This window comes from Semicossyphus pulcher, unplaced genomic scaffold, assembly GCF_022749685.1.
Source record: "Semicossyphus pulcher isolate SPU_LCO1_2020_fin unplaced genomic scaffold, fSemPul1.0.p SCAF_22, whole genome shotgun sequence".
In the NCBI taxonomy this organism is placed as follows: Eukaryota; Metazoa; Chordata; class Actinopteri; order Labriformes; family Labridae; genus Semicossyphus; species Semicossyphus pulcher.
In genome coordinates this window covers 7,183,199-7,210,487 of record NW_027211696.1, presented here as the reverse complement: position 1 = coordinate 7,210,487, position 27,289 = coordinate 7,183,199, and the positions used below count along the sequence as shown (strand labels likewise).

Sequence of the window (27,289 nt, the reverse complement as noted above, 5' to 3'; positions counted from 1 at the left end):
CCCTCCGGTTTCCAAACCAAGTCCCTACAGACTGAACTACTGTCTACCCCTTTTGGTGGGCAAACGTGAGATAGCTAACATGATGGCTGAGGAAGGAGAGAAGTACGAGGAAAATGTGTTTTAAAAAGTGCTTTTGGTTTAAAAGAAACTCACTTCTGCTGTCTGGAAGTATACGGGTTTCAGGAGAGAAATAACAGGTATTGCGGAACAGGAGGCGAACAGCAGAAAACATGGAAACTGTATCTTATACTGTAAGGAATTTCACTGTAATTTATTTTAACAGCATAAGACCGTATTTTATATTACAGTACATGACCATAGGATAAACGGGTTTTACGATAATTTTGCAGTGAATGCTAGCATGTTACAGTTTATTTACAAAGCCTTGTTGTTTCCCATACATTGATTTATTTAGCCACAATATCAACATCCACCGCCACATATTGATTTTCTATTTTTTTACTATTTAAAAAAACAAGTTCGCTCAGCTCCTCCTTGCCCCGCTCTCGCTCTCAGACACACTCAGGTGATTCCAGGTCCCCACTCCTTTCAGTAACTCTATCCGTTTGCGGCTACAGTCGACTCTATAACAGCACACATAAACACAAGTCAGCTACATCTTCACATTGTAATTAGCGAGTAACTTTAATGACGCTAACTTCACTGGCTATTTTTTCCTGCTGGCTTCACTTGAGTCTAAGGATACCGTAGGCCTACCTTACTTACAGAACTGTTTAATAAAAAGGGTGGGAAACAGCTAACGTTAGCTAACAGCAAAGTTAACAGCAAACATTGCTCGAGCTACAGACCCTGCTTCGCCAATTTTAGCAACCTGCCCTGATGAAACATTATCTGAAATGTCAACAGCTCAATAATCATGCACACAAAACGACACGAAATGCCAGTTTCTAGAGATAAGCTTAACGTTACATCACCTCCTTGGTTGAACTCCCCGTGGACTGCTCTCGCATCCACGCTGCATCGACCAGAAGTCACGTTCAAGACCAGAAATGTATTTCCACAGCTTGACAGAAAATACTGTTTAACGCTGATAAATAACTATTTAGTTATTGCCTGTTATTTGTAAACCGACCACATTAACTGTTTTTACATGCGAGGGATGAATATTTAACAGTATTTTACAATTATAATGAAAAACTGAGAGATACTGTTACAGCAATAGTATGCACACTTCAATATTTGTTTCGTCATCGCAGTATTGTACAATGTTAGCACACTGCGGAGTTTCCTCATATTGTGCAGGCCTACAATGTTAAACTCAAGCTAACCTGCCTTTGCTGATTTTCCAACACGACTGACAAGAAGTTGAACTCTTTGATCTCAGCAGTTTTTGCCACTTTATATATGTTGCTAATGAAGCTTGTCCCTGCTCCTGCGTACACTCTGTAGTAGCTCTGAACTTGTCTTGGATATTTTTGGGAATACTCGGAGAAGTGTGCTTATTAGTGCTCATAATAGACGTGGTAGAGCACCTGGCGGATTCATATATCTCTTTCACATGTCTCTGTCAGTGTTTTTTTTATATCCAATCTGTTATTTCCAGTCTGTCAGAGAACTTTCTCATCTTACACGCCTCCTAAATAGCATCTCACCTCTCGCTCAGAGCTTTGAAGCCTGGATCACAAGGAGTACGTTTTTACAACACTTTCCACATCTCCTTGCTGGAAAACAATGTTTCTTAGTAATTGCAGACTTTATTTTTTATTTATTAAAACACCAACAGAACTTTTCTCTTTAGTCCACATGAATGTTGGTTTCAGGCTGCAGCGCTCAGTGGTCATCCTAGCTGTGTCAGTAACAGAGCGGATTTTTATAGCCCTGCGTTTTTCCACCAGCTGTGCAGAACGTATTGCTGTGATTGCATGTGGATGTTTGCCACGCATCACTATGTTGACTTATTGCTCTCTTTAAACAGGGTACAGTTTGCCACCACATGTATTTTTGGAGTCAGAGAGTTCGCCCCCCTTATCACGTGTAGGTCAGTAGGCTATCGGGTCAAATCTGATACTGTGCTGGATGCTAATGTGCACAGGTGGCTGCAGGGAGAGCTGACGACTCAGACTGGAAACTTCGCACCATATACTGCATGTTTATGGCCACACTCCTTCTCTTCTACTTTATTTTGCTGATTTGAAATTTTTGTTTTAGTTTGTGTTTCCATTTTCTTCTGTTTTATGGCTGCAGTCGATGTGTTTTTATGATGGTGTTTCAGCTCTTTTGTTTTTGGCCAGAGGAACGCTGTGGTGGACGTCTCTTAAAGCTAGCTGTGCTGTATTTTGTGCCATCAGTCTGCAGAGCAGCAAGACTCGCTCTGTATGAGATCATGCTTGAAGCTTTCCAATTGCTGACTTCTCTTTATCTGAACAGCCTGTCAGTGATACAAATGTGGGGCCGTTTGGTTTGTGTGGATGTTGTGTGTGTGCGTGTTTTGTGTGGGCCGTAGCAGAGCCAGAAAAACATTCTCTCCCCCTGAGAACCATTACTCACATTAAGGGCATCTCAGCCGTTTGGGCTGCACAGAGAGAGTTGCTTATGTGTCACTGTCTCATTGTTATGGATGTTTATATTATTACAGATAAGCTGAATGGCTGATGTAACACGCTTTCCTTTACATAAGTCACAAAGATAACAAAATTAATATCGTGAAGAGATAAGACTTGCATCATATTGTCCTCCCATCCTGCTTCCCCATTCCCCTCTGATTACATCTGATATCAGATTTTCTCTAACCGACATTTTTCTCTCTTTCTCACCCTTTTTTTTTCAAATCAGACCAATGAGTGGAACAAGAACGACGAGCGGCTGCTTGCCGCGGTGGAGCATGGCGAGGTGGAGAAGGTGGCGTCGCTCCTTGCCAAGAAAGGTGCCAGCCCTGTAAAACTGGACAGCGAGGGCAAATCAGCGTAAGTACTCTTACTAAAATCTAAACCAGTGCTTCTCAACTGGTCTACCTCAGGACCCCCCACCACCTCCTTAAAGAGTAACACTTAAACATGTGTTAGAGCTGTAATCTAAATTATATTGCTGTACTGAGATGAAACCAAATCAAACACGCCATCTACTGTTTTAAATCCGCCCTGGACCTCGCCAGCCGATGGTGACGTAGAGGCGAGCGTTTGGGACAAAATTACGTCATGAAATTTATAAAAAACCAAAAGGAATCTTAACGCCTGTTGGTGCATGCGCACCTGCATTGCCTCGGCTCTGAAAGCTCCGGCCTCAGGCATTAGTGGGGCTGGAGCCAACGGCTCAAACTGATATGGCTCGGGACCACCACGGTCCTCCACCACACCAAAGTGCTCTTAAAGGGACTCCACCTCAAAAGAGCCCTCGTGGCATATGTGCCGTGTGACTCTGTGTCGCTCTCCATTTTTCTCTGGCATGGGGAGGGGAAGTCACTGAGCTGCCGGGCACACCCACCCCCCCTCAGCCCCTTGCCCACTTTGAGCATTTTTCAAAATTGTGCAGTGGATGGAGTTATGGTCAGCCAAAATGACCAGCAGGTAGCAGTGCGAGGAAAATATTCTCTCTCGAGTTCATTCAATGAACAGCCTTTTTTCAACAGACGTTACATCTCTGCACGGGTCCAAGCTGCTATAACGTCTCTTATTTACAATACGCCGCAGTGCTGTTTTGTGTTTTCCGCTAACGCTTCATCATGGACATGAACCGTCATGATCGCCATTGAAGACGCCACCCTCACAACACTGTACTGTAGGCTGCCAGCTACCGCTAGCTACAGCATTGGTAGCTAGCAGGATTGCAAACTCGACATGGCGAAAACAGATGGTAGGCTGTAATTTGTGTTTGTTTTAAATGAAAATAAATTTGAAATAACTTGTTTACACGTTTTAATTACCACCAAAAACAGTCTTATATTCCAGATTTTACGGTAAACTAAAAAAATGCAACTACTGTCGGGCTCATCAAGTTCAAGCATGTAAATGTAAGTGTAGCTGGGATTATCCAATCAGTGGATACATGGAGTGTGAATAAACTACACTACTACTACAAATGTCCTTCAAAATAAAAGCGCAGCATTGACTTTTTGCCACAACTCCAAGCACACTTCCGTGACCCACTGAAAACAGCTCCGGGACCCACTTTTGGGTCCCGACCCACCAGTTGAGAACCACGGATCTAAACAAGAATAAGGACCAAATGTTTATTAGCTTGTATTTGTGCTGTATACATTGATTTATGTCTTATATTATAAGTGCATGAATCCCAATGGAGCTAATTACCTTTCAAGGACAGTAAAGAACATCAGAATCACAACATGCCTGCTGCAAAAAAAACCCCCAGCAGGGTAATTAATTGGCAGAAACAAAGAGAGAAGTCTCCTGTGGCTGCTGTAGGATGTGTGTTGTAGGAGCTGGGGGAAGCAGCCAAAACACTTGGATTCAGATCTGATGCGCTGACTCAAAACAAGAGCAGAATAAAATGTGCAAATATACATCTGATAAGTAAACACAAGTGAAGCTACACGTTAGCAACAAAAGTGTGATGAAAAAAAGAAAGAAGAAGAAGCAGGAAACACATGACCCCGTCTTATTTCAGCATCACATCGCTTCAGCATATTCTCATCCTCCCATGTCTCGAGCTTATGAAACTACTGTCACGCTTCACTGCACAATGTTAAAAATGAATGGCCCATCTAAAAATACGTCTGTTTTTCTTGGTTCCTGAAAGGTTGACATTTCCAGCCATTCACTCAGCCTCCCTGACATTCTGTGTTTTGAGAGCCAGCTCATTTCTTGCAGAGGCAGTGGAGCCCGCCGCTTCACCGGTGCAGATTGTTGATAACAGAGAGGCTCAGTGTTAATATTTGACCTCTTTCTCTTTCTGAAACACAACACCCGCTGACCTCAATGTGCTAAGCAGCTCACGCAGGGCCAGGAACATCAAAACACAGGAACAAAATGCGGGGAGAAAGAAATGTGCGGATTCGCACATGCCGAAACAAACACACTGGCTTTTTTGTTCCCCCGCTAGTTCACATCCTTGACCTTTTTCTCTGTGTGCGACTGGAACACAGAAACACACATGCAGATGCAGACCCGCTGCCTTTGTAAATCAGCATGAATGTGAATGTGGTTCGGGATCTCAACGCTCCAATCTTTTCAGAATGCACAAAGGAGGAGTCTACAGTATCTCTATGGTGATAAAACCTGAGTGAAAGGCATGCGGGCATAGTTGTGTGTAAGAGTGTGTAGCCTACGCACACACCACCAGGGGAAGGCTGGGCATGTGTAGTGGTTTTTTCTCTCTGCTCGCTGAGCTGGAAAACGGGTTGTATTGATTGCCTGCTGCACACATACGCACAAACAGACAATTAGGTAAAAAACTACACTTGTGGTTTTACAGTGGGTTATGTGCGGGACTATTTCATGACAAGACAATGGTGTCCTCAAGTCCTGGCTAACGAAATGTTTCTTGAAGATTGAAACAATAAGACACAGCTTGTTAATTACAGGTCTTGGTAGGAATGTATTGTTAGGCTTAGCTGTTTCCCTTTGTTTCCTGTGTTTGTGTTCAGATAAGCTAACAGGCTGCTGACTGAAGCTTGCTAGCCAAAATGCTAGTGTTCCTTTTTAATGTTTTTCATTTAGACAGCGAGGGATCAACCCTCAAAGTAAAACAAAGTGCTATTATGTATGCTAATGTGAATTTTTTTTATAACTTTATTGGTAGGACTTTTTATTAACAGCCACTCGTGCAGTGTGAGGTCACCACTGGGAATGTTCTAAAGCAGCATTTAAAGGAAGTTGCCAAGTCATGAAATCTTTAATCTTACTGTGATAACTAGCAGGGCTGCACGGTGGTGCAGTGGTTAGCGCCATCGCCTTGCAGCATGAAGGTTCCTGGTTTGAATCCCAGTCTGGGCGTAGGGGGCCTTTTTGTGTGTTTGCTAGTCTCCCTGTGCATGCGCTAGTTCCGTCCGATTACTTCCTCCCACAGTCTACGTGACTCTAAATTGCCCGTAGGTGTGAATGTGAGTGTGAAAGGTTGTCAGTCTCTATTGCTGTGTTGGAAATGCCGTACCATACTAGCAGTGCGTACTGATTTGGCCAAAATGTAGTATGCTGTATAGAAAAGCAAAATGTGCAGTATGCCAAAAGTACCAAGATGTCGTACTGATTCAGAAAAAATCTCCAGTATGCATCGGACCAGTCTGCCTTGCCTACTGTATCCCACAATGCAAAGCGCTGAAACGGCACAACGGCAGTTGAAATGGCGGACAGCAGCAGAAGAGCAGAAGGGGGCGCAATAGCTAAAGAAGCAGCTTTTTGCTACTGGCGGGCTAATGTTTACATCTGCTTTCCAAAAGCATGCTGCAAAATACATTTGAACAGCTCCGTATTACATACTAGTGTCGAACACAGTATGTAGTATATAGTATCCGACTTTGGACACAGCCGAAGTATCAGCCCTTTGATTGACTGGCGATCAGTCCAGGGTGTACCCCGCCTCTTGACCAATGTCAGCTGGGATGGGACAGGATAAGTGGTATAGATAATGGATGGATGATAACCAGCAAAGTCTTACTTGTGATTGTATAGATACTCATAATTAACATGTATCTAACGTGCTCTTGGCTCTCTGTTTGTGTACAGCCTTCATGTGGCAGCTGCTCGCGGTCTGACAGACTGCCTGTCTGTCATCCTGGCCCATGGAGCTGACCTGTCAACCACTGATGGTGCAGGTACGTACTGTCGTTATAAACTGCTGTGATATATGAAATATATGAGTTTGATTAAATGTTAATAAGGGAATTTACATTGATTGTAAAGAACATTTGACGTCAAATTTAAGTACTATTTTTAGTTTACCTTCGAAGGTGCTTTCTTTTGGTTTTTGACTTTTTTTTGTCACTAAATCCTTCTGCATGATGAAGATCTTAACTGCAACCTGTCTTGATTTATGTTCAGGTTTGAATCCGTTACACCTGGCTGCCAAAAACAATCACATCGAGTGCTGCAAAAAGCTCATTCAGGTAAGATGGATACATTGAAGGAGGCATATTGTTTAACGTCAGATTTGATGCCCTGAATGGCCCTATAATGGTTGGACGATATTTGAGCGAAAGGTTTCCATGATGAGTCGAGCAACAAGAATAATACGGAAGTAGGAATGTTTTAATGGCAGAGCGTCTCGTCTCCCAGCAGGACCTCTTCTTGGTTGCGTTAGCTGATGTAGCAAATAAGGAATGTGTGAAAGCAGCAGCACGGACCGAATGAAACCTCCTCTCTGATGAGCCTCTCTGTTCTGTGCAGATGTCTAAACCAGACAGTTTCTCTGCTTCATTTCTTCAGTCTGCTGAGTGTCGGTGATTATGTTTGTGTGGAACAGCAGATCTTAGCAGGACAAACACACAGGCCTCCTGCTCTGATCTGCTGACCTTACTGTGCCATCAGATTGGCAATTAACATACACCTGCCTGCTCAAACATCCATGCAAGTCTACTTGTGGTACACACGTATTTTAAAGCTCTCAACACTCTTTTACTCTTTACCCTTAAACGCGTCTTTACAAGACCTTAACTTGCTGCAAGTCATACAATTTATTTGCCTGAATAAAGCTATGCTAAAACTAGCCTATCAGGGAATAAGCAGCAGACCTGGCTCTACTACATTTAATGTCAGAAGTACGTCTCTTTTTAAGCACTGAAATGAAGCGCATGTCTGACTTTGACAAAGGAAGTGTAAGAGTATTTAACAAAGGAAGTCTTCCTTCATAATCCCTGTGTAAAATTAATTTGCACATCTATTCTGTCTCTGTTTCCCCTTCAGAGTAAAAGTCCTATCGATGCTGTCGACAGCTCAGGAAAGGCTGCTCTGCATCACGCTGGTGAGTGTCTCAGTGTCCCGAGAGTTAATTAAACCTGAGTGCTTTTACTGCAGATTAGTCTGCTTAGACAAGGACGTGGGAAAATAACTCGTGAGATTAAGTTCAAGCTCTTCTTTTATTCGTTTGAAAACATCTGCCATATTTAGAGTTACGTAATTAAATGTGATCTCATCATCCCATAGCACTCAGGTGAGTGATGAGAACATTTTTCAATCCTCATCTTTTGGTATTTAATGAGCTACTTTGTGTCTCTAAAAACTAGACGTCTACCTACTCTGAATTAGGTTCTCTTATGAGCTTCTTTTCAGTCAGTCACAATGCAGATGTTAGCTAGTAGTTGGTAATCTAGACCTCACAGCTACACGACACATTGTTTTATTTTACCCTCAGCTGCCAGCGGGAACATCCAGACCGTCCAGCTGCTGTGTGAACACAAAAGTCCCATCAACCTAAAAGATGCAGTGAGTACTTTCCTTTATTCTCCCGCTCTTTCTCTCTCAGACAGATTCTTCTTGGCTCCCTAGTAAAAGAATCAGAATAAGAACCACAGAAATGCTCCATTAAGTCTCGAATTGACTCATACTGTGTTATTTGAGGAATTTGTTCAAGGAAGGTTAACCACTGTTTGTAGGCTGTGGATTTCCTTTAAGATTTACCTGTCTTCTGGGCTTGTGTTTGCAACGGGATAATAACTGTATGTGTCTGCTGTCAGATGTGTCATTTCCCAATTATAGTTTAGTCTGCAACACAGTATGTTAGAGGAGGTAAATTAAAGGGGGGTATATCAAGCTATTTTCAGGCTTCATATTTTACTGTGTGACACCTGTGGAGTAGCTTAGCATAATTTACAGTTAAAAAACTCTCTGCAGGCCCTCATACAGCCTCTGCCTGAAAAGCTCTGTCCCTTTAAGAAAAACCCGCCCTTACAAGCCCGCTTTCTTCTGATTGGCCAACTCTCCGAAGCCTGCTGTGATGTCACAAAGTGCAGCGTGTAGAAAAAACTGTGAAACCTGGTGTTCGCAGCAGACTGAGCCTGGGGATTACTCCAACATACTCTCACCTACAGATTTGAAACTTCACCCACGTTTAGTCCGGACATCCAACATTGTAACATTATATATACGTATATACCCCCTCTTTAACATTGATCGCTCAGAGCTGTAAACCAACAATATGAAGGGTCCTCGTTGACTCCTTTGTCTGTTTAAATAGTGATGAATATTGTACACTGTGTGTGTCTGTGTGTGAGGTAGAGGGTCAGTTTACTGTGGGAACTCTGCTCTCGAGCCGCAGACATGTGGTCTCCATTGCAGCGACGCTCCATGCCTGTGGTTTTTTAACCCAACTGGGGTGTGTGAGCGTGATATTTCATGTGTGTTTAAAGGAAAAGAGGGCAAGTGAGAGAAATGGGCAACACGTTCCCTTCTCCATTTCTTTTATTTCCCTTTTTTTGTCACGCAACAGCTGGCCTTTAAGAGATAAACACTCAGTGGTTTCTCTGCCTACACGCAAAGACGTTGTTTCTCTTATTAAAATTCATTGCCACCTTGTGCTTGTGTAATCCTGTAAAAATTGTATGTTGTGGCTTTTCAAACTGGTTCCACTGGCTGTAAAGGTTCAAAACTAAAGTATAGGGCTTCTGAAATCCTGTTACACTTGGAGGCGACACAATTAGACATGTAAGGTTATTTCTCTTACATTTACACTTAAAAATGTGCCTGAAATCATTCCAAATACGTGTAAGCATTACCACCAAATCTTGCATCAAAATTCAGTCAGAATGCATCCACAAAATGTCAATGTTTTCTGCTGTTTTCTGTTCACATGAACATAAAACTTTATCGAACATCATTTTCTTTTCCAGCCGTAATCATCTGCAAATGTGTGTGTGAGTCTGAGCAGCTCGCTCTCTGTAAGCAGACGTGTAGACTGAACCACAGAGAGGTCTGGATCTTATTGCTGAGCGGAACATGCCAGCTTGTTAGCCCTCGGGCGTACATACTAACATGGCTGTAACAAATATCTATACCTGATATATATTTGACTTAAATAAACAGAGAGAGAGATACGGAAGGAAGCAGAAGAACATCTGCCAGCTCGTACACGAGTCGGATAAAGAATGTTTATAGAAATCAAGTTAATGTAAACTTAGACTCAGCTCAGAGACACTGGCACCATGCAATTTAAAAGCTTCCTCATGTTGTCAGTTGGAAAAAATCCATTTCTTTTAAAGAAGCTCTGCCTTGACAAAATTTGGCATCCATGCTTTTGGTTTAAGTGGGTCAAAGAGTCTTGGAAGACTTACAAAAGAGGCAATTTGGCAAACATGACCCAACTTTCTTCACCCGAGAACAGAGCTATGCAGCTGATAATATGCAGACACTTACTACACAGTATTGCCTTGCTTTTTTTTAGAAGCAGAAATGTATGAAAAGGGATAATGTACAGTGAGCAGGTTGTCAGAATGGAACCCCGACAGGGTGAGCAGGAGCGGAGGGGTCTTGTCTCACCCTGAATGTTTCTCCGCTATAACAACCTGCTCATTATACATTACCCCGCTTATTACACGGCTGATTACTTTAGAAATCAATAAATAACAAATGATTTTATTAATTTAAGGATGATAATATTTCTGTTTAAAAATAGTCAGTTTGAATCGTTTTACCATTATTGCTTTCTCTCTGCTGTTTTCGTCTCTTCTTTTTTCTCCCTCTGTAAACAGACCAATGTCAAATTTACCGGACTTCTTTCTGCGGATTGATATGACTACAGTTAGACCTCTGGGCTGTGTGATTAGAGCCGAATCCCTAGCAACGGTCTGTTCTTCATAGCAACGGTCTGTTATTGATTAACCAATCAAAATCAAGTACTTAATACAGCCGTGTAATAAATTAATATACTATTTTGGACATTCAAAATTTCTTTTGAATGTATCTATAAATGAAGAATATATTTGATAGCATTTTAATTTAACAGAACTGAAAAAGTCAACAGATACGACCGTCTAAGCTACTGAAAACATTATCTAACCTTGTCGGTAATAGCAATAAATTCGAAACAATTGTTAGAAATGTAGGCTTTTTTCTTTGCTCATCAGAAGGCGTCATTGAGTGCTCATCTTTATAAAGTTTAGATCTGTGGAAATGTTGGTCGGAGAACGTAACAGTGGCTGTGAAAACTGCTGAATTGTCCGTATTGGGCAGCTGTATCAACATGGACGAGAACCTGCTCTGTCTGTAGATTAAAGGTCTCTTTCTAGCATAATGAAAACACAACAAATCTTATTTTCAGGTGATTTTACACGAATAAAAACAAAGCCATTAATATTATATTACATTTCTGCCAGAAGAAAGTCAGCAGGCAGCTGTGGGATACATCAGATCATACGTTTATTGGTAGATTGGGGGCTTGATCCCCGGCTCCTGCATGTCAAAGTGTCCTTGTGTAGGATACTGAACCCCAAATTGCTCCAGAAGGCAAAGCCATCAATGTGGGAATGTGTGATTGAATGAGATCAGATTCCGATGGGTCGGTTTGTACCTCGCATTGCAGCCTCTGCCATCCCGATTGAGTGTGCATGTGAAAGGGTAAACGCTTACAGCAGTCTGAGAGGTTGAAAGACTACAAAGGTGCTATGTAAGTGCACTCCATTTACCATTGACTTCAAACAGTCTTTGTTTGTACAGTTCACAATTCATTAGACATGCAGCATGTGCTGAGGGATCACAAATAGACATTACTTCTTTTACAGGCTCTCATGTTTAAAAGGTTGAGGAGCACTGGTTTATAGTGTCCGTCACCTTCCTGCTCATTCAGCACATAAAGTGATCTAGCTAGCACGCTCGTTTTGGCACGGCCACTTCGGTAATTTCCCCGGTCATTTATCTTCTGTCAAATGCCCTTTTCAAAGTAGTCCATCACATGTTGTACTTCACACTGTTACACAAGCATACGCACACACCTGTATGTAGAGTATCTACATCAAGTAGCAACGACCAAAGTTTGATCAGGTTTTGTTAGGTCATCACTGTTTGCTTTCCAACTTTAACTAAAAACTAGAAATAATCACTTTAAGTACACATTGTTAATTAACTACATTGTCATTGAAGGTATAATACGTAGGATTTTTCCTAACACATTCAAACTGGGCCCCTCCTCCTCCTCCTGGGCTCTTTGTCACCAGAAGCACACTCTCACGTGCGAGAACACACCCACCCCGCCGAGCTTACACCGACAGGATCACGGTTACCGTTGTGCTAGCATGCTAACCGCCGGTTAGCTTGTCCCACGCGGTTTGAGGCACCTACCTGTCCAACAGAAAGAAGGCCAACTCTAGCGACGTACATCTGAGAGTTAATACAACACAAGCAATGATCAAGACAGGAGGGAACAAAGTCAGTAAGTGACAACAAATAGCTTTAAGTGCGATCGGACACAGGCTATGTTCGCTGGTGTGAGTGGGGCCCAGTTGCTAATTTGAACCACGCCCACACTCACCTATACGCTGTGATTGGCTCAGGGAACCACAACAGCGCCCCTCCTGAAAACGTCCCGTGCAAAGCCAAACAACAGAATAGATACAGAGGGAAGGGCCTCATAAGGGTCTGCACACACACTCACCAACACACATGTATAGAGGCCCGTAAGTGATGATTTATATTATATTATATTTGTAAAAGTCTATATTTTATTTTTCAAGTAAAATCCTACTTATTATATGTTTAATGTCATGATACAACATGACAGACTCAGCCTGAGAAGTTCTGTTATTGCCAAAGTTTGATCATGAAGATCTTCTTGTTCATGTGATGCTTGATCCAAAAGTTCCTCCAACTTTTCTCTGGTTTATTTTCAGTTTTAAAGTTAAACTCCAGTGTGTGTTTGAATGGCACCTTTGTGCATCATCGTCCCATTAGGAGTGTATCACGCTTTTAAAACGGGCATGTTTGTGTGCCTTGATTGACAGGCCGTTATGAGATGTCACACTAAGCTGTGATCGTTGCTGCTCTACTTTGTTGCCCACATTTAGTAATCTGGCTTTAATCTGGCAAGATGGCAAAGAACTCGTATAACAAGCGTGGACAAACATGCATTTATACACCTGTGCTTCAGACACCGGATCTGTTAATCTGGGAAGAAAAGATGGTGTTCTGTCGTTTGGATCCCAGAGAGGAAACAGTTCAGTAGGAACACAGACGGAGCAGAGCAGACACGAGTCTGTTAAAGTCTTTAGCAGAGCTCAGAGGAACCCACAACATAGTTTTGTTCTCTGCGGTGTGTGGAAGCAGCAGCCTTGTAATATAAAACACAAAACTATGCTGACACACTTTTTGTCTCATCTGCCGTGACTTCAGGTTTTTCTTTTTCACTTTCGTTTCACTTTCAACAGAAATGTCTTTTAACACAATCATTCAGCCCCTTGGCGTTCCTTTCCTTTTATTTCCTCGTGTCACTTTAGGGAAGATGATGCAGAGTTCTTGGCTCAGCTCCTTAAATGCTGAACGCCGCCCACCACGAGCCCAGCCAATCAAACGTCTTGGGTTAGATTGAGGTCACAGATGGTTAAGGTTAGGTTAAATGTCATGCTTGGGGTCAGGATCTGTCAATCCTGGTGAAAGTATGGGATGCTACGTTGCATGAAACACGGCCCCAGTTGCCCGAGCTCATAAATTTCACTGAGCCAGCTCGTTTATTTAGAACTGAACGTGTATAATTTTGGGGATTTTCCCAAACTATACACCACTCCGGAGAGAAACAACATTTGCTTTACTGTTTATCTTCTGGGAAATCCATTAAGGAGACATGCACTCCTCTTTTTCACATGGATCTGAGATTTCTCGCACCACACAGACACTTTACATACTTCACGTGTAGGCCCACGTCCTCATGTCATACAGGATAAGTTATGCTTGTGTGTTATGTTGGTTTAAGGTCCCTCTATAGGAGGATTACAGGCATATCTAATGTTTAAAATGTCTGTTTGTCTTATAGGACGGGCTCGCCCCCCTGCTGTTGTCAGCCAAACACGGTCATGCTGAAGTATGCAGCACTTTGCTGGACTGCGGTGCTGAAATCAACACTTCTGACAACAGTGGCAGGTACAGACACAGTCTAAACACAAAGTGAATTCACGTGCTACATGAGTGATGACATGTCATGATCAATATGTGTTTCTTTCTGTGTTGCAGGACAGCTTTGATTCTCGCCTGTGAGTCCAACGCCGCGTCTGTTGTTGAAGTTTTGGTTCAGCGAGGAGCAGATCTCTCATCTGTGGATTCACATGGCCACGACGTCGCACACTACGCCAAGCTGTCGGGCAACCCTGAGGTCAAAGCTGCGATCACCGCCGCCCTGAACAGACAACACGTCTCAGGTAAGAGCCATGCAAAGAAACACACTCTAGAGAAACTGTGTGAGCTTTAGGCCCTAAAACATGATCAAATGTGCCTCCTCTGTGTGGCAGAGATTTGCACTGCTTTGGGTTTAACACTACGTCAACACCGCCATCTGGAGGAGATCTCCTGTTAGTGTTACTTGCTCTCCTTTATATGTTAAATTTCAGCCTTATGCGATCTGCAAAATGTAAAATATTAAAAGGGAAAGCAGTAATTATATCACTTTTAAATGATTTATTTTCTTCTTTAACAGATGCAAAGTCTCCTAAAAGTCCACAGGTAAGACAAACCGTCAATCAAAGTTACTTCAACAGCTGAATTTACAACAACCAACCAATAGTGTGATTTATAGTGAGTAAGAGAAATACATGTTTTGCCGCTTGGGTAAAATCTCTTAGCTTGTAACGTTGGAAAACAAAGTTAAAGTCTTACTGTAGCCTCATTGATCGACTCTTCTTTCACTAACCGGCACTGAACCCCACCTTTCTTTCTCTCTTCTCTCTCCTCCTTCCGTCTCTGTCTCTTCTGCTGGCTCCTCAGCATGATCAAGTAGCTAAGCTAAGTGATGAACGGATCACAACCCCCAAAAAACGAAAAGCACCTCCACCTCCTATTAGCCCGCTGCAGGTAAATGCATGTCTCTTTGTACCTGTCTGCTTGTATCAGTGTGCCACCTTTACATTAATGCACGTCTGCAGTGTGTTCATACGATGAGTAGTCAGACCTGTACGTGTCTTGTCATAATGTGAGAGACTAAAATACTACAGGTAATATGAAGCTGTTACAGACCAAATATTTCACTCATGTAGTGTGTGCCTTTAATTTATTTACTAATCTCTTTTGTTTTCCAGAGTTTAGGATTTCAAAATGTGCTTAACACAAACATCGAGAGCTGTAATACCTCATTATTGTTGTTACCTCATGTTTAAAACTAAGTAAACATAATGCATAATGTGTCTTTAATCCTGCTACCGCAGTCTGTTTGAAGCAGCTCAAGAAAATCTTCAACCAAGCTTTTGAGATGAAAATAAATGAATCAAAGTAAGACCAATTACCTTCTTCTTTCTTCAGAGTTCTGGACCCTCTTCTCCTTCATTTATGACCTCCTCTGGGACCCCTGCATCTAACAAAAGTGACACTCCAAAGAGATTCATCTACAAGGTAAAACTGTGGCCAGACAAATATTACAACTTGAAAAATGTGAACAGTGCGGAAGCCCTAAGCGGACATGCATCCATACATTTTATTTACTCAATTTTCCCATGATAACGAGTCATTTCCGGTTTTCTCGAGATCTTGACTAAATAATTAATCTTTATCTCGTGATAACAAAGCTGGTTTTCTTGAGCGAACGGGATAATTTTCTGGCGATCTAGAAAACAAAACAACAGCTGGTCACTGTGATATTACAGACTAGGACATCCCATGCTGCCATTGCCCACACTAATGATGCAAGTTAAAGGAGCAATTCTCCCCAGGAAAAAGCCACTGTCAGTCAAAGCTGGTGTTCTCTGTAATCGATAGAAGGAATTATATTTGAAATTGGCGCCATAGCTGTGGAGAACGTTGTTCAAACAGCTCGTGGTTTCACCCATTCTACATTCCTACAACACCCAGCGTGCATTGCGCCCCTCCATCTGAAAGGAACAGCCCAGCGAGAGACGCTGGGGTGAAATACTACTGTTTTCCAGTCAGGGACATTGATCGCTGCAGGCAATTGCTCAGAGCGGTACAGATTCCGAAATACGACAAGAATATACCGGTGGATCGTCTAAAAAAACGTTCAGGTCTGCAGTCTACATTTCAAACCTGACGACTTTGAACGAGACATGACATCGGAGGCGGGCGTCCTAGATTGAAAAAGTGTAGTTTAGCGAGCTCCCTGGCCTCCGCCTGATGACGTATTTTACGTAGTCTGGCGAAGGTTTTCCAGGGCCCATTGGAGAAGCGGATAGCGTCCTCCAAAGGCACAGAGCAAACTAGCTTTTTTTTCCCCTACCATAATGACATTAGCTTCCCATAATAGCATGATAGGACTGAGGTTGAAAATCAGCGAACTGGCCCTTTAAGCCTATTTCTATGTTTGTTTTGTGCCTTTGCCACCCCGGTGACATGAGTTATGATCATCTGACAAGGCGGTGCAGCGCTGTTATCTTGAGATAATGTGATTAATAAGTCAAGATCTTAAGAACTGGAAATAAACTCAGGAAAACAGAGTAAATAAAATGTACGGCTGCATGTCCGCTTAGGGCTTCCGTAGAAGAGATCTTAAAAAAGGGTCTTATTTATTACTTCAGAGATATTTATGTGATACAAAATTATCAGAGGGCAATAAGTTTTAAGAAAAATACAATTATGTAATCTATTTACACTAAATGTGTAATAAGCCCCAAAATAAGTGGTTCATACCGTCCTTTTTACCCTGCTTGTCTTACCTTGTATTTTTTTCTCCCTGTCCATCTTTTTCTCTCCTCCCCTCCCCTTCCTCTGCCCCGCCTCCCCTCCCCTTCCTCAAAGGAGGATGAGGTTAGAGGAACAGCTCTGAAAGAGGAGGTTGAGAAGCTCCACGAGGAAAGAAACATGTTGCTGGAGACGATCGAGGACCTGAAGCAGTCGGTGGAGCAGACGGTGACTTTTCCTGAAGTGGATACGAAGGTGATTAATGACTGACGCCGTGGTGACGTATTTATGTTACGTATGAGCAGAGCAGAAAACACGGTCTAAGAATGTGACGTCAGACATTTAACTTGAAAAGTAGGGCATTTGTGTACAGTAAGGCAAATGCATTGAATTGAGGTATTTGTGTACATGCAGCTATCTTATGTGTTTCACTTTACCTCTTTTGACCTTTGATTCATTTCCCACTGTTTTCTATGTATCAAAAGTTTCCTTAAAATCCTACATCATTCCTGTTTGTCGAAGTCTAATCCTAAACTACACAACAGACAGCTGTGCACTGCTGAACTTTTTCACCCTGGGCATTCTTGAAGGAGCTCTAACCTAAGCTCCAGACATGTCACAACTCGTTTTGTTTTTCAGGAGGCAGCCAGTGGTCCTAAACGTTGCTTTTATGTCTCCGTGTGCCTCTGCATGTGAATCCATGTGTGCCGTATGTGTTGACAGGTCGAGCACAGTTTCACAGCGTCTGCAGCTCTGGTTTCTGCCCTGCAAAACAAGATTGCAGCTCTGACTTTGGAGAACCAGCAACTTGCAAGCAAACTCAAGGTATGCGAGCCATTCATTCAGGCTTCAGAACAATGAATGAACACACTCAGGTGAGGGCAGCACACTGTGTATGTCAACAACAGCTACAGGTCTTAAGCTAGGAACTCTAACTACTATAAAAATGCATTTACAAAATCAGAGGACAGTTCTGTAAGTATTTGGACACAGCAACGCGACGTAAGAGGATAAATAATGTAATATCTAATATGTCCCAAAATGTGCCAACTCAGACCTTTGGATAAAAGCTAACATAGTCTAAACATGATGCTAGTGACCCAAAATACTTACAATATACTGTACATAAGAGCAGGTGAGAATTGTTTTAAGGTAGAATGGAAGTATTTATCTTATTTTTTTGAATGCCTAATGTTTACTGTATACCTATAGAACTTGTGTAGGGGCTTGAACTAACAATTACCTCGATATCAAGTTGATATCTTCCAGATTTTTTTTTACAGATTAATAGTCTATGAAATCTAGAATATGTGAAAAAGTAAGTGATATATTTAGAAAGCTTTTTTTGACAGTCCAAATATATTCCAAAAGATATTCTGTTTACTATCATATAATAATATAATTATAATAATGTAGTAACTTTATTTATATTGCACCTTTGTAAATGGACTGTACTTATATAGCGCTTTTCTAGTCTTTGCAACCACTCAAAGCTGCTTTTACACTACATGTAACATTCACCCATTCAGAGGCTGCTACGTAAAGTGCCCAACTGTCAATCAGATATCACATTCATACCCGTTGGCTATGCCACCGGGAGCAATTTGGGGTTCAGTGTCTTGCCCAAGGAAACTTCGACATGTAGCCTGAAGGAGCTGGGGATCGAACCTCCGACCTTCCGATTGAAAGACGACCGACTCTACCACTGAGCCACAGCAGCCCCGCGTCCTTAAAAAACAAGAGTTTACAAAGTGCTTTTACAGCCAAGCAAAGAAAATGCAAACCACTTATATAGCACTTCCTTGTGAAATGTTAAATGCTTTTTAAATAACAAAAGGTATCCTTCTGGCCTCTCAAATTAAAAGTAATTCTCGATATTACACATCGATCTATCATCTACACTAGGTACTTCTTTTTTCAGTCATTGCTTGGTTAGGGATTGCTTACAGGCCCTTTTAAACATTTCTTTATGCAAGTATAAATCATTTTTAAAGCTCTCATATGTGAGAATTTGCTGCTTCTCTTGCGTTTGTCCCCTCAATGTAGTCACAGGCTTTTGCCACATATTCGTGCCTTTATTCACCCTGCTCGCTCACCTCACAGAAACATCCGTCCCTCCAAGGAAACGAGGACCTAAAGGAGGACAGCCGTCCAAACAGCATGGCCTCCAACTCCTCCTTCCACTCCACCCGGGATGAGTTTGAGTCCCCTCAACAGGCGGAACGGGAAGAAGGTTCGGGAGGTGTTTCTAAACGAGAGGATGAGGAGAGTGAAGGAGGGAGAGGAGGGGGCAAAGAGGAGATCAGGCTGTTGAGGCAGGCGCTCGAGGGAGTTCAAATTAAACTGTTGGAAACCAGGAAGGAGAACCGCTCGCTTCAGGCCCAGCTGAAACCCGAGCGGGACCGAGAGGAGTGTGAAGACGTGAGGGAGAAAGGGAGAGAGGCGGAGCTGATGGAGAGTCTCGCAGAGCTTCAGGCGAAGCTGACAGACACTCAGGAGAGATACCACCAGGCTGTGGAGGAGGTGGAGGAGCTGAGAGTGCACATGGGAAGGGGAGGAGGTGAGCCGATGGAGAAACAGGAGGTCCAGAGACGCAGGTCATCCTCACTGGAACAGGAAGTAAAGCAGCTGAAGGCCCAGCTCGTCCAGTCGGGGTCCGAGCATGAGAAAGCAGCACAGCGAATCAGACAGCTGGAAGAGGAGAGGCGGGACGGAAAGGAGAATGAACAGAGGATGGCACGGATTGAGGAGCTGTACAAGGAGGCACAGGAGGAGATAAGGATGCTGCAGGTATGAGCCTCTCCTCTTCCTGTACTTCTTGAATTAAAAAACATACAGTACTTTTTCTCTTTAATTATATTCTACCTTCCTTCCTGTTGTGTAGGAGGCTCTGAGGGGCACGGTACCGGTTGAAGCTGCAGCCAAAGACTTTGAAGAAATGAAGACTGAGCTAAACGAGGTGATCACCGGGCTGCAGCGCCGCCTGCTGGAACTCTCGCACTCCTACAGCGAAACTAAAAGCCAGCTTAGCTCCACACAGAAACAGCTGTCAGAGGTCCAACCTGAGAGCAGCGCGGCCTCGTCTCCGTCCTCAGAACAGCAGCAGGTGCTAAACGGCAAGGTGGAGGAGCTGCAGACGTTGCTGGCTGAAACGGAGAAGAAGTTTGCCGCTGCTCGAGAGGAGATTTCACAGCTGAGGCAGGACGCAGAAGCTCAGGCGCAGAGCTCCGTGGCTCTCGCCGACCACACACACGTGATGTCATCTCTGGGAAATGCAATCAAAGAGTTGGAAAGACAGTCGGAGGCACTGAAGGAGCAGCTACAACAGAAAGCCCAGCAGCTGGAGGCGCTACAGAGCAGGTGAGGGAGGAAGCTGTGGTGGCAAATGTGGCTCTTCCTGCTTTTATTAGAGACTACAGCTGGATACTGTGGGGTGATGGGTTTGTAAAATGCTATAAGAGAAATGAGAAAAGCAGTGAAAGAATGTAACAATGTACAATTCAGTGTGTATGGGGTAAAAGAAAACTTTGTGCCCACTAGCCAAACCACTTACTCAGCTTTATCGTCTTCATGTCTGCTCGCTAAAATGTACTCGAAGGCGAGTTGTCGTCACCTGCTTTTGGTGTTTTAATTCCTCACTAAGGTTGGCGGCGGAGAAAGATGTCACCCCAGATGATTCAGTGTCCCGTTTGGAGCACGAGACCGCGCGTGAGCAGCTGGAGGGCGAGGTGAACCACCTGACGCAGCTCCTCCAGGGGGCCCTCAGGAAGCAGGACGAGATGGCTCTGGAGGCTGCTGATGGGTGGCAGAAGGTGAGAGGAAACAGGCGGATAAATATTTGTATTTCTTTACTTTGTTATTCAATATACTTTATATACTTAGTGGTCACTTACTGCATTCTATAGTCTTTCTGTATAGCAGAGCAATACCATGACCTCAAGACTATCTTCACCTTATCATATCAATGAGAAAGAAGTCCCATTAATTTGTCCTCAGCCCGGTCAAAGAAGTGTGTCAATGAGTCAGGGAAAAGAGCAGAAAAAGGATGATGGCAACTCTAAAAAGTGAGAAATCTAAAAGAAAAGTTTAACAGACTTGGACAGTTTGACAATTTCCCCCCAAATTTTTGTATTTAAGTTGCTAGTAGGCAAGATAATCTACAGCAAGGGGCTCAATATAGCAGAAAAATAACCTTGAAAATATCCTGCATTGAGTCGTGGCTCAACTACCGTAAAATCTGGAATATAAGTCGCACCGGAATATAAGACACGGTCGGTTTTTTGGTGGTATACAAAAGGGAAAAGGGTTTTCTAGAGCTCTTTATTATAAAACCTGTATACATACATTTGAAACACATTCAAAACACACAAATTACAGCCTACCATCTGTTTTCACTATGTCGAGTTTGCAGTCCTGCTAGCTAGCTGTGCTGTAGTTGAGCTCAGCCTACAGTAATGATTGTTGTGAGGATGGCGGCTGCACTGGTGATCATGATGGCGCGCGTCTGTGGTAAAGCTTTAGCTTGATTATCGCGGCATGGTCTGGGTAAAATACCATCACACAATAAAATACCTCTCTCTGGATTTAATACCGGCATATTGGTTGGACTGGTATAAAGGAAACAGGCCACTTTTTAGATGCAAAACTGTATTAACTGTGCGTCTTATACACCAAATTTTACGGTATATATAACTGGTTGACTCATATAATTAAAAATAAAGTATTTCTTAAAACTCACCGATACACACTCTCTTTCCATCAGGCGCGGGAGAACCGTGCCGAGCGTGAGGCCCTGCAGGAGCTGGTGATGTCGCGTGAGAAGGAGAACCAGACGCTGACCTCCAGGCTGGCCGAGTCCCAGGATGCAGTGTGTCAGCTCAAACAGCTGGTGGAGAATCACGTCGCCTCGGAGAGAGAGAAGAACAAAAGGGTCGGTGGTCATAATCTGCAGAAGTGTTAACACTATTAAAGCACTCGACTGTTTCATTAAGATGTTTTACGTTTCCCCTCTCAGATAGACGACCTGTCACGGGAGGTGGGGAAGCTGAAGGACGCCTTAAACAGCCTATCACAGCTCTCGTACAGCTCGGGGTCTCCCTCCAAGAGGCTGCAGCAAAACCAGCAGCTGGAGACGATGCAGCAACAAATCAAACAACTACAGTACCAGCTGGCTGTAAGAGTCATTCAGCAAATCCTCAGAGAGAACACACAACACTTAAGAATCTGTACTTACTCGTGTTTTCTTTGTAGGAGTCGAAGAAGCAGCACCATGAGATAGTGTCAGTCTACAGGATGCACCTCCTCTATGCTGTCCAGGTAAATCCATGCATTAGTTTGCTGTAAGCCTGGTAGAGGCATAAGAGGCTGTAAAATGACCTTCTACAGCATGTGGGGTCATTTCTTTGGTACAAGAGGTTCCACTGAAACCTGTTTATAGAGAGGCTGGTGTATACTTACTTACTAATCAATACACAGCCTGTTCCAGACAATCTTGTTGCGCCCTGCCGTCTGGGTTAGAGGTTACGGGGCCATGATGGGGCCAAGTTGTTCCACTGTTAAGTCCACCAGCAGAGTTAGGAACAGCGTCTGTGTAAACGACAGAGCCAGCAGGATGGAACAGCACTGTGTGCATGTATGTGAAGATCGCACTGTTTGTTTACATGCCTCTTTTGATCCCACAACACTGTAAAGTCACACACTGGGACACCAACATTGCGCTGTTTCTTCGTTCAGTGTAAAAGTATAAGGCCGGAGATATGCTTTTAACTAAACGCTACGCAGACGCGAGATGCAGTATGCACATGAACGGTATGGGGCAGTGTAGAGGCAGAGGGGATGCGACAGCGTCAACTGCAGCGGGAAGTTCTGAAGACAAGCTGAAAGACCAAGGCCGCAATTATCCACATCTGTACGGTGTGTCATTGCCCCTGCGACAGATAAGTTCCATTTTAGAAGTTGCCATGGAAACCTATAAATCTAAATGGAAGCAGGTCCGGGACCGTTGCATCCGTGCACGGAGGGAAGTGTTGGTACCCTCTAGAGGTATCCTCCAATAACAAGTGTAGTGCACAGACTACGTTCATGACGCAGCCGGTTGTGTACGCAAACGCAAGGTTGAGCAGCAAGTATATCTCCGGCCTGTAGGTGGCGCAGTGGTGGAGCTACATTAGAGCACTGTTGTGGAACTTCTTGTGTAGAAAGGGTGAACGGACTGAGCGCCACAAACACAGGAGTGGATCCCACAAGTTGTGAGAAATTATGTTGGGCTTTCTTTTTTTAAACAACACTGTAAATTCTGTTTTACTGACTGTGAATTTAATGGTGGTTTGTTAATTAAAACCTCTGCTGTGTTGCCTTCAGGGTCAGATGGACGAGGATGTCCAGAAAGCCTTGAAGCAGATCCTGATGATGTGCAAGATGCCAAGTCCAGCCAAGGAGGCCTGCTGAGACACACGCGGGACTGCTTTACAAAGAGCATGTAGTGAACTCAAACTGAAGGGAGCTGCTGCTGTCAGCTGCATCTGCCAACACATGTCTACTGGTCCGAATTTACACGTTGCTTGTGCTGCTTACAAGCAAGGCCAACAACACATGGTGCCTCTGGAAAAACCTTGAGTATTTGTTAAAGAGGAATAGGTTTACAATCTTATGTTTATTGCCTTTGCTAATGTCATTTTGACCTGCTAAGATCTGCAAACATCAGCCAACTAACCACTGAAGTGAACGCGGGGAAGCAGGTGGTTTTCCTTTGTGTACCAGCCAAACGTTAACACTACACAGTCAATGTGTAACCTTAAAGCACATCCATTTGAACAATGCAAACATGAGTGTACGCTGACATTAAAAAAACACGTACGTGTGCACTTATGAGTCCAATTAAACCAGTGAGTTTGATGTGGTTTGTTTCTGTTACAATGTGCGCTTAGAAAAATACAAGCCTCAGTTGGCGTAGCTGTTAATAGTATCTATTATATGATACAACAGTGTTTTTATGTTGTCGTCCCAATTTTCCTGATACAATCTAAATTATTTGTGCCCTCTTTATGCATGTGACTTTGCTCAACGCCCGCCCGAAACATCACACCGTTTTCGGCCGCACTTCTCTGAAGAATAAGCATGATACTGTTTGTATTGCTATTTTCCTATCAGCACAAAACAATTTAAATATGTATTTTTCTGAATTGTATTAATGTCATGTTTTCTAAGTTACTGTACTTTGAAGAGGTTTGATAGCTGTATTTTTGATGGCCTTGTTTTGTGTGAACGAGACGCTTTTTTCCTGGAGTATTACAACGCACTATCGAGTCTAGTGACGCCTGAATTAGTCTATTTTCCTGTTACCGTTTGTTTTACAAGCTGTTGAATAGAACTGTATACTATAGTAGACAAACATTTCACTTTAACAAATAACCACAAAGGCTCAATATTTCATTCAAAGATTAGTTAAGACATTACGTCATCACATGACCCGGGCTCTTGTCTACTCTTACACTTTTTTTCTTACTTGAAAAAGCATGAAAAATGTGAGTCATAGACGCCTCACATGAACCTTATTATTAATTTATTTACATCCACCAGGATCTTTTCTCCCTCTATAAGTGTTCTTTCTAGGTACGGATATAACTGTGCAGTGTTACGTCTTCTTAACTGTTCTCAGATCACACTCCTTTGCCTTAGTCTTGTACTTAAAGCCATACGCCCTCAGCAGTGTCTGACAGTAGAAATAAACTCAACACTAAATCTGTTCATCGGTTATTTACACGACATTGTTCTGACTGAAACTCCCGCCCTTATGTCTCACTCAGGAACACTTGTTTTTTACTGAATGATTTACACCTGACTGAGATGTGTTGGACCCTGAGTAGAGCTCAAACTTCTCTCTCTTTCTCTCTGCGCCTTGACTGAAATGTTTTGTAACAAGAAAGGGAAAAGACAGAACTTTTCTGTTCATTGTTTCTCCACTAACAGTTTTGTAGTGAAATGAAAAAATGCTTTTTGGCCAACTGCTTTTTTTGCCCACATTAATAAATTTTCAAGATACTGTACCAATGTGTGTTCATGTTTTCCATCTCTTATTACTCACTTAAAGCTCCTGTGAGTTTTTTTGCAAACAGACTGAAATTAATTCAGATTTTCCAGGGCACAAATTTAAAGTGAGGGATACATATGACTGTTAAAGAAAGCAGGATGAGATTTTCTGTTAAAAAGCACCACTTCTGCATGTAACAGGCAAAAGAGATAAGAGGTGCGACTTTGTCCACAGGGGGCGCCAAAATCAACATAAACCGAAAATTCCTCACAGGAGCTTTAAAGAAAGTAACAATTCCTAATTTAAAGATTTTTGGGGAATTCATTGATAGACAGGACAGTGGGTACTGTTAGAAACATGGAAGGGGAGAATAGGGGATGACAGGCATCAGAGGGTTGAGGGTGGGAGTTGAACCCGCGGCCGCCGCATTGAGGACTGCGGCCTCAGTTTAGAATAAAATGACAAGTGACTGCCAGGACAGCATATGTTAGAACCATAGATTCAAATGAACCAGTTTAAGAACGTCACCTACTCCCTTTCAGAACATCAAACACTGAATAGTTTATTTGTACACTTTTAAATCACATATACTGTATGTCCAGTACAGTATAGTCCAAATCTACAAATCTCACTGCTCAAAGGAAGTTCTCAACTTTGCAGCTTAAGATCTATGGCTTCTAGATAAACAAAATATGACATTACACCGCGCCGTAAAAGACTGTTTGAGGCCTGTTACATTTTAAACCTTTGCCTGCAAAGACAGAAGCTATTCCTGAGACACGGTGCCTTTGTTCACTCAAGCATCATTGTAAAATGTACTTAAACTTACTTGTGTTGTTAGATACAAGAGCAAGAGTGGGAGAAGACTGAGCAGGACTTAAATGACCACTAGATGGCAGCATCTGCCATAATTAGATATATCCCTGCTTCAGAGCAGGCCCTCGCACAACTTACAGATGGGTGATAAATTACAGCAGAAAGCTGAATAACTGATATAAAATAACATGAAACATAGGAAACAAAACCCAGCAGCCAACATTGTAACACAAATGAGGGAAGAACAGAAAACATTTCATCTCTACAGTGGCGTTTAAGACTCATACTATCTATGCAAAGTGACACTGAAGCTGTTCCGAGGTTTGGTGTTGGTCCAACACCTCACTTAGTGGCTTTATGTTGTTTTCCCTTCAAATCCTCGAAATCTACAGATATATTCACATGACAAAGCATATCAAATCTTCTGTTTCCATTCTCTGAGCACACACATTTACAACATTTTCCAGAATGAGAGCACGACACGCTTTGAGTCTGAAAAAGTGGGTGAATAAAAATAATTAGATGCATTGTTTATCTTCCTGTTGGGTTAGGCACGTCACCCTCCATGTCAACACTCTGTCCACCCTCAATGTCCACTCAGCTTTGGCCTTCAGAAGTCCTGCCAGCCCAACTCTGGGTAATTTATCTGCCGTTCGGTTTCCTTTAACCGGTGGCACAACCACTTCGTTTCCTGCCCTGGCCCTGTGTTCTGCCCGCTGGTAAAACACACATACGCAAATGCACGCAAGAAAGCACACAAATACACACACACACACACACACACACCTCTGCCTTTACACGACAACTTCCTGTCAATCTTGCTTTCCCACACGTTCTGCCCTCCGGCCTCTGGGGTTAGTGGAGAGAGATCTAGTGCTGTGATCTTAATCCAGCTAGGTCCCATATTTGTCAAGCATCCCAGGCTGCGGTAAAATGTCAAACTCCGGAGGCTGAATGGCAGAATGAACTCTGCTTGGCTTTTAAAATATTCAGCTTAATGATATTTACTGAAGAGGTTCAAACATTGGACTTTTTTATTTTAAAGTTCCTGTATTTCTCTTGGTTATGTAACTCTAATTAAGTAGAAGGTTAATTTTTTCCGTTAAAGTCTAATTTCATAAGGTAGATTTAAAGTCAATATGTTCATATATGTTCTTCATCTGCTTGTTTTGATAAAAGTCGGACCAAAGGAAAAAGCCGTTTTATCAACTCCTGATTGACAAATAATGTATCATTTTAATTATGACGTTAAATTTTTTAAGCAAAGAAGAGTTAAAAGAAACCCCTCCTGAATATGTTTGTATATCTTTAGGTTTGAGACAGTTACAAATCAAGGATTTGAAGCGATGCCTTCTGCACTGGAGGAAAATCCGACTTTATGAGAATTCACTAAGAAAATAATGAACATTAATCTGTGATAAAAGTAATGTTGGTGCTGCTGTTGCCCAACCTTGAGGCAATATTGGCTTGAATGATGGTACATTCAATCGAGAGTTGAAATATCTTTCATTTAATTTGACATTTATTTGTGACCCAGAATGACGCTGCCTATGTTTGCACATTTACTTATCTTGAATAGCATGTCAAATAAAGCATTAGAATTATTGAATTATTAAAGGTTGAGGGGTTATAGATTTTGCCCATAGAATGCGCAATTATAGCAATTAATGAGGGGATCCAGAACGGTACCCTGAGGAACTCCAGAATACAAGTGTGATGATTCTACATTTGAATTATATAGATATCCACTACTACTGGATAAATTTGAATAGAGTGG

At 42.6% G+C, this 27,289-nt stretch overlaps 1 protein-coding gene across 1 annotated transcript in view; it reads left to right on the top strand.

Moving 5' to 3' along the window:
* Window positions 1-24,133, top strand: part of rai14 (retinoic acid induced 14) — a 47,300-nt gene extending 23,167 nt beyond the window's left edge. Inside the window, exons 3-21 of the mRNA XM_069673867.1 lie at window positions 2,794-2,924; window positions 6,639-6,727; window positions 6,954-7,018; window positions 7,815-7,872; window positions 8,263-8,333; window positions 13,864-13,970; window positions 14,061-14,245; window positions 14,521-14,546; window positions 14,808-14,894; window positions 15,339-15,428; window positions 16,785-16,922; window positions 17,391-17,492; window positions 18,771-19,457; window positions 19,552-20,027; window positions 20,311-20,479; window positions 21,430-21,597; window positions 21,682-21,840; window positions 21,918-21,983; window positions 23,028-24,133. Coding sequence (XP_069529968.1) covers window positions 2,794-2,924; window positions 6,639-6,727; window positions 6,954-7,018; window positions 7,815-7,872; window positions 8,263-8,333; window positions 13,864-13,970; window positions 14,061-14,245; window positions 14,521-14,546; window positions 14,808-14,894; window positions 15,339-15,428; window positions 16,785-16,922; window positions 17,391-17,492; window positions 18,771-19,457; window positions 19,552-20,027; window positions 20,311-20,479; window positions 21,430-21,597; window positions 21,682-21,840; window positions 21,918-21,983; window positions 23,028-23,114 — 2,961 coding nt within the window. The 3' untranslated portion in view covers window positions 23,115-24,133. The remainder of the gene's footprint in view (window positions 1-2,793; window positions 2,925-6,638; window positions 6,728-6,953; window positions 7,019-7,814; window positions 7,873-8,262; window positions 8,334-13,863; window positions 13,971-14,060; window positions 14,246-14,520; window positions 14,547-14,807; window positions 14,895-15,338; window positions 15,429-16,784; window positions 16,923-17,390; window positions 17,493-18,770; window positions 19,458-19,551; window positions 20,028-20,310; window positions 20,480-21,429; window positions 21,598-21,681; window positions 21,841-21,917; window positions 21,984-23,027) is intronic.
* Window positions 24,134-27,289: the final 3,156 nt, after the last annotated feature.